At 45.4% G+C, this 10,446-nt stretch overlaps 1 protein-coding gene across 1 annotated transcript; it reads left to right on the plus strand.

Moving 5' to 3' along the window:
- On the plus strand, positions 1–4,637 carry CHST4 (carbohydrate sulfotransferase 4). The gene is made up of 2 exons (XM_054198846.1): positions 1–533; positions 2,650–4,637. Exons 1-2 carry the CDS (start codon positions 397–399, stop codon positions 3,800–3,802), a joined length of 1,290 nt encoding a protein of 429 aa, XP_054054821.1. The 5' UTR covers positions 1–396; the 3' UTR covers positions 3,803–4,637.
- Positions 4,638–10,446: the final 5,809 nt, after the last annotated feature.

Genomic DNA, 10,446 nt, shown 5'->3' on the forward strand with positions numbered 1-10,446 from the left:
CTGAGTCAGCTTCTTGTCAGACCTGAACGCTACGGTCTGTTTGTATAACCAAAAAAATCAGGGGGCTTCTTGTCTGGGAGACCAGAAGCATGTGTTCCCTCGCTAAATGCGCAGCCCCACCCTTGCAAGACATTACTAAAATAAAATTCATATTGTGTCACGTGTGTTGGCCACAACCAGGCTTACCCATTGGGCTGGGTGTTGTCCTGCCTTGGAGAAATTATAATTGGTACCTTATAAACCCTAGGCTCAAAATGAATGCCCAGTGGGTAGGTTAGATAAACAAGCCAATTTCTGCGTACATGCTGGAGGGAAAGATGAGTACTGTTCCTAGTTAGGTTAGCAGCAGTGACTATACTTGGAAATCTAAACAGCAGTGCTACAGGAACTGAAATCATGGGAGGAGGCACCTCCACACAAATTAGTCTGAAAGCTTCGCTGCAGAAGGAAATTGAGGCAGGGCATAAGGAGGAAGTAAGGGAAACTTTGACTGGGAACATTGGCACGTTACCATGGACCCAGAGGATAACATGGTAAGCACATAGCGGGGAAGCAGTGTCTGCATTTTGGCCAGTTGGGGCACACTTTATTCCTCTGCGGCTTTAGCAGGGAAGTGGCTGCTCTGTGGGCACGGCTGCCGGTATTCGGTGCAATCGTGGGCTGCACAAAAGCAGTGTACAAATCTGTAAGGACTTGGGCTCCAGTGCTGCTCTGTCCAGGAGGACTTCCAGCTTGCCCTGAAGGCCCTGCGCTCGCTGTCCTGTCTGGCTGTGGAAGCACGCGGAAGGACTGACCGTGACTCAGAACCAGTAAGGTGTTTTAATTTCACCTTGGGAAATGTAAAGCAGTTGCACTGGCCAGAGGGGCCCATCTCCACTGCAGCACAGCTAAACTGCCAGCGTGCCAGGGGAGCACACCATCCTGTGTGGACTTCGGGGCTGTCTGAGGAGCCTGTCCCCAGGGACAGCCAGTGCTGCAAGCACCCAGCGATACTCAAGGCACAATCAGGCATGGCTGGGGGGATGTACTTCCTGCAGGTTCCTGTGCCAGCCAGTACTCAGGCTGTGAATTGTCCCCAGGCAGCACAATGGACATTTTCCAATAATGAAGTCATCCTCAACAGGCAGAATAGAGGTTTAGCGCAAGAAACAAGGAGCCAGATTTGGGCAGACCTTTCAGTTGGACTAACGCTTGTTGTACCTCTTCTCATAAAAGACCTGCAGGATGAGTGGGGTTGGAGGGAGGGGTAGCAGGAGACAGTCTTTAAAAAGGAGTTAGGCTAAGAGAGGGGTTAGTTGTAGGTAAGCCTGCCTACACAAAGATGGATGCGATAAGCCCTCGTGGGGCTTTCTGGCAAAATTGCCTATGATGCGGTGATTGTGGAGGAGATATTATAGAATCACAGAATGGTAAGGGTTGGAAGGGACCTTCTGAGATCATCTAGTCCACCCCCCACCCCACCCCCTGCCAAAGCAGGGTCACCTAGAGCAGGCTGTCCAGGAATGCATCCAGGTGGGTTTTGAATCTCTCCAGAGAAAGGAGATTTCACAGCCTCTCTGGGCAGCCTGTTCCAGTGCTCTGTCACCTTCAAAGTAAAGAAGTTTTTCCTCATGTTGAGATGGAATTTCCTGTGTTCCAGTTTGTGCCCGTTGCCCCTTGTCCTGTTGCTGGCCACCACTGAAGAGAGTCTGGCCCCATCCTCTCGACGCCCACCTTTTAGATATTGATAAGTATTGCTGAGATCCCCTCTCAGTCTTCTTTTCTCCAGGCTGAACAGACCCAGGTCTCTCAGCCTTTCCTCTTAAGAGAGGTGCTCCATTCCCTTGATTGCCTTTGTAGCCCTCCACTGGACTCTCTCCAGTAGTTCCCCATCTTTCTTGAACTGAGGACCCCAGAACTGGACACAGCACTCCAGACGTGGCCTCACCAGAGCAGAGTAGAGGGGGAGGATGACTTCACTTGACCTGCTGGCCATGCTGTTTTCAATGCACCCTAGGAGACCATTGGCCTTCTTGGCCACAAGGGGAAGCCACATGTATCATTGTGCTTGTATTTATTACAGTGCCAAATGACTTCCTTTTGTATGTGGTTTTTGTCTATGATGACAATAAATGTTTCCTGAAATTCCAAAAGAATATAAGCAAAAGAAACAGAAACCTACATGGTATTTTCACAGCATTCTGGCATAAAAATAATTGTAAATGGCAGAGCAGGAGCTTAAAAGTAGCAATGTGGAACTGTTGAATTCTCCACAAAACCTGTTTGTTCCATCTTCCCCCCATAAAAATTGCTGGGATCATGTCTGTAGGGATCGTGTACACTAAGTACACATTTCTGCATACTGCCTTATTTCATTACACTGAACTAACTCTTAAACTTTGATAAAAGTGCAGACAAGCTTTTTGGTGATCTTCTAAGACTGCATTAGAATGGCTTACTGATAAACAGTGGTTTTGTTACAGAAAACGTTCAGCCCTGCAGTATTTATGTCCTTTCCAAAGACACCTTGTGCTGTGGTTGTCCGAGTAGCACTGGTACTGCGGCAGCTTTCCAAACCCCTGAGCCTGCAGAGGGATTGGCAGGAGCCTGATGCACCACATCTTGCCTTCTTCATGATCCTGTGATGCTGAATTTCCTCTGTCTCTACAGGTCCCTTGCAACCATGATGAAGCGTAGACGGGTGCAGGTGCTCCTGATTCTGGTAGTTCTGTCCTTCCTTCTGATCCACTTCCACTTCCCACCCTGCAGCAACAACGTCCCCGCGGAAGGAAAACCTTCTCCAGTCCACATCCTCATTCTCTCCTCCTGGCGGTCAGGATCTTCCTTCACTGGACAACTTTTCAGCCAACACCCCAGCGTCTTCTACCTGATGGAGCCTGCATGGCATGTGTGGGTTACGATGTACCAGAGCACTGCCAAGGTCTTGCACATGGCAGTGCGGGACTTAGTCAGGTCGGTCTTTCTGTGTGACATGTCTGTGTTTGACGCTTACATGTCTAGCGAGAGGAAAATGTCTAACTTGTTTCAGTGGGAGACAAGCCGAGCCTTGTGCTCACCCCCTGCCTGTGAGTTCTTCAGTCGTGGTGACATAATCAGTTCAGCCAATTGCAAAACAATGTGTAGCAAGCGCCCATTCAGCAAGGTGGAGGAAGCTTGTAAAACTTACAGCCATATTGTCGTCAAGGAGGTTCGGTTCTTTGACCTGAAAGTTCTCTACCCGCTTCTCACTGATCCGTCCCTGAACCTCAAAATCATTCACTTGGTACGTGATCCTCGGGCTGTGTTCAGGTCCCGAGAGAATACAGTGGCAGAACTGAAATATGACACTAACATTGTTATGCGGTCCCATAAGAGGAGGGGAGAAATGGAGTCCTACGACACAATGCAAATCATCTGCAAAAGCCACGTTGAGATGTACAAAGCAGGTAGTCAGGCCGCTCCCAGCTTCCTCAAAGACCGCTACCTGATGGTTCGCTATGAAGACATTGTCAGAGAACCCCTGGCAAAGACTGCTGAGATGTACAGGTTTGCAGAACTTCATTTCACACCAGAACTTCAGACGTGGGTGCACAACATCACCCATGGGAAGGGGCAAGGAGCACAGACCTTTGTTATTGGGTCCAGAGATGCGATGAGAGTATCCCAGGCCTGGAGGAAGATCCTTCCCTTCCAGAAAATAGAAAAAGTGCAAGATGTGTGCAAGGATGCAATGGACTTGCTGGGCTACCGGCTCCTTCAGTCCGAAGAAGAGCAAAAAGATATGTCACTGGATCTTTTGATTGCCCAGAACTCCTCTGAGTAACAAATTCTGAAGGCAGAAAAACTGCTCTCTGCACCTACTCTCTGAAGGCTGCAGAGTGGAGGACTGTTTACTAGAGCAAAGGAGGACAGAGGTGCATGCATACGTGTGTAAGAGCGCATGTATGGATGTTCTATGCAAGGACAAGTAACACAGGAACCCCGACTGCAATCGGGAGAGCTTTCTCAGCAGCACAGCTGTGGTGGAGGGAAAAAGACTTCACTGAGACGTTCAAATTAACAATTTATTTGGACTTCACTCACAGGTCCAATGCGCCACTATTGCAGGTTTTATGGATACAATGGAGGTACAATGGAGAATGCACTATTGCAATTTAAAAAGGAACTTGCATCACTCTCCAAGGCCCCTGGAGGCTCAGCCACAATGCAGGCTGAAGTAATTTGAGTCTGTTTTCCAAATTCAGTCCATGGTTTATGTGAAAGAGGAAGTAAGCAAAAGAGGTTGGAGCAAACAGAATGCTAAAGGTGTGGGACCAGCTAGCAGAGCTCAAACCCCTCGCAGACCACAGCTAAATACTAGTGAAACCACATAGAGCAATTGCACTGCAAAGGAAAAGGAGATTTAAATGGAAGCTGAATAAAGAGAACGTTATTTGTCATGCTGCCATGGCAGAATATGTAATGCCAGGAGGGATGCAAGTATGACCAGACATTGGTTTCTGGAAAGATAACTTTTTTTTGGAATGGTTGAGTTTTCAAGTCCAGTTTTTCTTTTGCTCCAGACAATGTTGGGGAAATGTTTGTGTTCACTTACTACATAATGGGAAAACAGAATAAAACAACTATAGTTGAAAATAAAAGCTCCTGGGTTTGCATATGGCGATCCATTTCTGTGACTATGTGAATCCATTTATTTTTCAGCTGAAGTAATTCTGTCTTCTAGCTTTCAAACCCAAGAATAGTTGTTTCCCTGGGAGTTCTTGCAGTCCACACGAGTGACTGAGAAGAATTCGTGCTAAGGTTGAGACTGTAAAGACAAGGTAAGGACAACACAGATTCCATTGGTATAAATACTGGAACTGGGAAGACAGGTTAACGGCAGGGGACTGAAGAAGCTGAAAGGAGAATGGGAAATTATCCTATTGAATTATTGGGTTGAGAGTATTTCCTGTCTTAGAGCAAAACAAAATTATGTTTAATAGACTATGCCATTCTCCACCATCTCCATTGGAGATGCTGTTCTCCCACCTCCAGTGGGAATATGTAGCTCAAAACCTGAACAGAATTATTTTTACCTGTTTTTAACAGCGTTCTGTAAGACAAGGAGAAAAGCTTATTACCAGACTTGGGGAGTGAAATGCCTACAAATACCTCCTTCCAAACATCCTTTTTCATGTGTAAATTGCAGAGTCCCTTTAATATGCATTTGTTTAACAGTGCATTCAGATATTGGTCCAGAGCCGGAATATTTCCACTACCTTGCAGACAGCAAGGCAGGATCATAGGCATGGGGCTTTATTATTTACTCCTGGCCAGCAGGAGCAGGGAAGTGATGGTGCCTCTGTACTCGGCGCTAGTGAGGCCTCACCTCAAGTGCTGTGTTCAGTTCTAGGCCCCTCTGTACAAGAGGGACATTGAAGTGCTGGAGCGTGTCCAGAGGAGAGCTACCAGGCTGGTGAGGGGTCTGGAGACCAGGTCATATGAGGAGAGGGTGAGGGAGCTGGGCACGTTTAGCTTGGAGAAGAGGAGGCTCAGGGGAGACCTCATTGCCCTCTACAACTCCCTGAAAGGAGGGTGCAGAGAGGGGGGTGTTGGCCTCTTCTCCCAGGTGAGTAATGACAGGACCAGAGGAAATGGTCTGAAGCTGCGGCAGGGGAGGTTTAGATTAGATATGAGGAAGAATTACTTTACTGAAAGAGTGGTCAGGCACTGGGACAGCCTGTCCAGGGAGGTGGTTGAGTCACCATCCCTAGAGGTGTTTAAGAAATGTCTAGATGTGGCACTTCAGGGCATGCTCTAGTGGCAGAGATTGTAGGTTGTTTGGTTGGACTTGATGATCTCAAAGGTCCTTTCCAACCATGAAGATTCTATGATTCTATTCTGAGGATGTGCATCCTTGGGAGAAGGTGATCAAGGCAAGGCTGGCCACTGGAGGTGATCTGAAGAGGCTCCAGGCAAGATCAGGGCATTCAGGGCCACGGGAAGCTGTGTTCCCCTTCCCTCTCCACCACCGCCACCCCACACATCCCCAGGCCCACTTTGCTGCTCCGGTGCTCCTCTTCCCTGTTTGCCCTGGCTGCAGCCCCTTGCCCCAAGGCCCTGTTCACTTCGTTGGTCAGCTGCTCTCCTCGTGCCAGTGTAGCTCTGGTGAGGAGTGCTCGTGTTAAATCTACCAGAAGGGCATCGGGTGCCCACTATAGAAAAGTGACAATGTCTACCTGGAGGACTAGACCTCGTTTGCATGTTATTAAAAAGTTGCAGTATCTTCTTAAAAAGAAACACATACTGCTGAATTTTAAAATTAGAGGATATAGTGACTGTGTTCATGTTTGAAGGTGTATAGGCAAGAAACAGTGTCCAGCCTCTACCTATTGTGTGTGTTTGAAGGGTGGGAGAAAAGGATTCACTTTGGCTGCGTAGTAGTCTCTAACAGGAGGAAGAAGGCTCTTCTGACAAATTCACAGCAGCTGGGTCGGTTGGTTTTTTGTACCAGAGAATGAATGAGGATTTTGTTATGTGCTGATTCTGCTGAGGAGAGCAGGGCAAGTAACCTGACAGACAGACACTGAGCAGTTACGTTGGTTAGCAAGAGAAAGTAGCTGCCAGCTGAAGAGTGGACCTGTGGAGTGAACCGATGAGCCATCCCTGGTTAGCAGTCAGCTCTGAGACCACAAAAGAGCGTCAGCCTAGAGAAGCGGGAGAGCTTCCAGCCCAGAAGCAGCTCTGTAGTCACCTTCACTGGGGTAGGCATCAGCATTCCAGATCCTGTGTGTCCCTTTGGGGTGAGAGACCATCCTGCAGCAGTTGGGAAGAGAGTTGCAGGATGAACTGTGCAACAGCAAGCGGCGAGGAGGGGAGGTTTGCTGCCCAGCCAGGTGGCTCTAGAAGCAGAATTAGTCAGCAGTGGGAAAGATGACATAGGCAGGAGGGAAGAGCCTTTCTTTCAATTTCTGTTACATTCGGTATTATTGTTAATTATTTAGATTTCACAGGCCAGTGTTTTGTTGCAGCATTTCTCTTACCCGTGAAATTCTATTTCTTCAAATGCCCCTGTGTACGCTCATGCCGTCTAAGTGGTGGGTGGGCAGGGGCAGACCTCGGCTTATTACTCAGTGAGCAGGGATTCCCTGGCTTCTGGGTACAGGACTAGTAGAATGTCAGCATTTCTGAAGGAGCCCTCTGAAATTGCATCTAGACATCTCCTACTGCTAAACAGGGCCTAGCACACTGAATTACTCAGGTGCACCACTAAGTCTGTACACCATACAGGCCGAATTTCTCCTATAGCTGTTGGTGATTCCTTCAGCACAAAGTCAGTCACTATCCAAGTTTCACTTTCAGTCATGCTTTTCTTTTGGATGAAGCAATCAGCTCTGATCACCAAGCCTAAAAACACTTTAAAGCAGCTGTGGACAATTACGGGATGTTTGCTTCTCAGGGACATGGTTTCTTTCTGGAGATCCCTAAGATAGGGTTCCTCTAAGTGTGAATCCTACTGTTTAAAACAAAGTTCTTAGTGGTTGGAAAGACTTCAGGTGCAATTTCTGTATCTTTCCAGAGTCTGAATTTCCATTTCATCATCTGTAAAACTGGAATTATAATGACTCAATTCAGAAGGGGCAGATCTCAGTCTTGCACTGTGTAAATGAAAGTTTGCAGCTAGATTTGTAAAGGAGACATCAGAAGTTGTATCCAACATTTAGGCTTCGGTGACACTTACAGATCACCTGCTGACATAGCACTGTGGACGTCTATATTCCTAGAGCTAAACCCCTAATCCCTGCAAAGGGTGGGATGTTGTATATTATGGAAATCATAGTCTTACTCCTAGGGATCCTGCTGCTGAATGACAAAACCCGTGCTGAGCAGGCAGCACTGGCGTTGCGGTAAGAGCACCAAAAGCAAGGTATCTTCCTTTACCCAGTTTCTGAGCAAACATGGACTCTTTTCAGTACATTGCTGATTATATTGCTACGTTAACCAATGTCACCTTGAGTAGTTTAAGTTTTATTATGAATACTTGTTTTCACTGGACTCAATCAATTCCGTGCATCAAATGTTTAACTGGACAAAAGCCTTCATAGTGTTTCCAATCAGCCAGTAAACAACTGACATAAAAATAACATAGGGTGCATTTTCTTAATGTCCTGTTTTGAAAATTACTTTAACTTCTGCTTCCTAAGCTTAATCAGAAAAAGCAGGATCGTTGATTTCAGTGTATCTTTACTAGACTCCTTTAGCTATGTTTCCTCAATACAAGAAGATTCTAAGATTTTATTTTCTCTAGAAGCACCAAAGCCACACAATGTAATCACATGAAAACGTAAAGTTGTCTTAAGACAAGCAAAGATGACTTAAAATACTTTTTGAAGGAGGAAAAAAACCAACAAAAGACCCCCAAACTTTCAAGATGGTGAGCATGACATTTAAAACTATGTCTACATCCTTTGGCATGCGCATAAAATAAAAATCATGAAAGTCTGTTTAGAAACAAATGTCAAATTTACATTGTGCAAGTTCAGAAGAGTAAACTGCTTTTATACCAATAAAATGTAAAATGGAGAAGTCGCCAATCAAAGGGGCATTTAAAGAACAACTCTTCGGTATTCCTGTCTGTTGCTTTTCAACTGCATGCAATCGGTTCTTCACTGGCGACTTTAGTTGTAAAAGGCCGTAATTCATCAATTTTGATGAATGCTGGCTAACTCTGAAAGGAAGCAAATGGGAAATACCCAAATTCCAGCTAATAGCTTGCAGACCTGTTATTTCTGTCTCTGGAATTGTCTTTAGCTCAAAGTTCTGGCACACGCATTGCCACTCTGCTCACCCTTCCAGGTTTACCAATACTGCGGCACCAGGCAATAATACAAAGAGACTTGTATACGGCTTTGAGCTACAAGAAGTGTGTTCCTGATGCTCACCAACAGTACAGGGACCCAATATGAACATGGAAAACCAAACTGTCTCCAGCATACTGGAAGGAATGTAACTGTGTCTTCAGTAAGACAAAGCAAAGAAAAGAAGGATTTTCATCATGGGAGAAGGCACAATCAGAATTCCCTGAAACAGAACCATAAGACACAGGGACATCTCCAGGTCCTGTTAATGGCAAAGTGGACTGAAGAGACCATTCCCATGTGCCTGCACAAGCAAGAGCATGGGCAAGCACTGCCTTTAGGAGTTCAGCACAGACGAAAGCAGGCAACCTGGAGTAGGCTCTACACTTAGATGCTATGCACCAAGTGCATGTGGAAAGGTTCTCAGTGTTAGGCAATGGGTTTGTGTGTCTAATTGCCCTGAAAAAGACAATCTCACTCTTAAAATGTCACTTAGAATTATAAAAAGATATAATAAGCCTTACCCCGATCTTTTTGCGTTGCAGCCATTTAACGTGTTGTACCTCTCACTTTGAATCCTAGAGCAGTTTTGGTTAAACAAGACGACCATTGAATTGTGAGGTTGTGGTGCTGCTGAGACATGTACACCACCCGAGCTAGAACAGGGGGCTGCAGGAGGTGACGGGTCTCCTGTTCACGAACCTGGTCATCAGCAGTCCTTGGGTTTCGAATCCATCTGGTAAAGTTTCTAATTTAAAAAAAAATCTTGCCACTTTATTTCTTATGTTGTCTTGCATTTTCTTGTCAAGTGCTTGTTTGGTCTTCCACACAAGTAACCAGTCTGAGCAGCGTAAATGTACCAAATAATTCTCACTTTTTCAGCAGGAATGACCTGTCCAGGGAAACATTGCATAGTCTGAAACACGGTTTTGGCATTTATTTGGTTACATTGGTTAACTCCCCGAATAATCAGTTGCTGTTTCAGGGCAGCGTTTTTCTGAAGTAGCAATCTCATTATATCAATTTATTGTTGACTTTCAATATAATTTGAATTTGGCTTCAAATTGACAGTTTCCTAATTCAACTTAATTTTTTGAGTGCCACAGTGCAATAAGCAAAAATCCCAAAATATAATTCTAAGGAAAAAAAATAAATAAAAATGAATCTTTGCTTTTACCAGACCATTTTATTTTACCAAAAGAATGAATTCCAGATTTACAGGACTGACTTCAAATAATATTAAAATAGTGATCAGAGCGTGATTTCAGGCTGAAAGTACTGAGCTTTTCAGACTGTGACTGTATACTAGCCATGGTGTTCTCCCTGAAACATGACTTGGGTGATAGATACCTAAATAAACTCTGAGCACTCTTTAATTGTATCTCCTACTTGAACTATTGCATGTGGCCTTGAAACCTGGTCTGCTTTTTCCGACTAGGCTATCTGGTCTGGTATAAGTGTTACTTTGTCTGGATTAAAGAAGCTGGGACTCTTCAATCTGTAGAGATGCAAACTGTGGCAGAGCTATTCATTATTTTTGAAATCACAAAGAACAACGGTGAAGTTGATGTTATTAAACAAACCCTGCAATATTAGCACTGGAGAACGCATGCTGGAAGTGGTAATAACA

The sequence above is a fragment of the Rissa tridactyla genome, chromosome 4, assembly GCF_028500815.1.
Source record: "Rissa tridactyla isolate bRisTri1 chromosome 4, bRisTri1.patW.cur.20221130, whole genome shotgun sequence".
Lineage (NCBI taxonomy): Eukaryota > Metazoa > Chordata > Aves > Charadriiformes > Laridae > Rissa > Rissa tridactyla.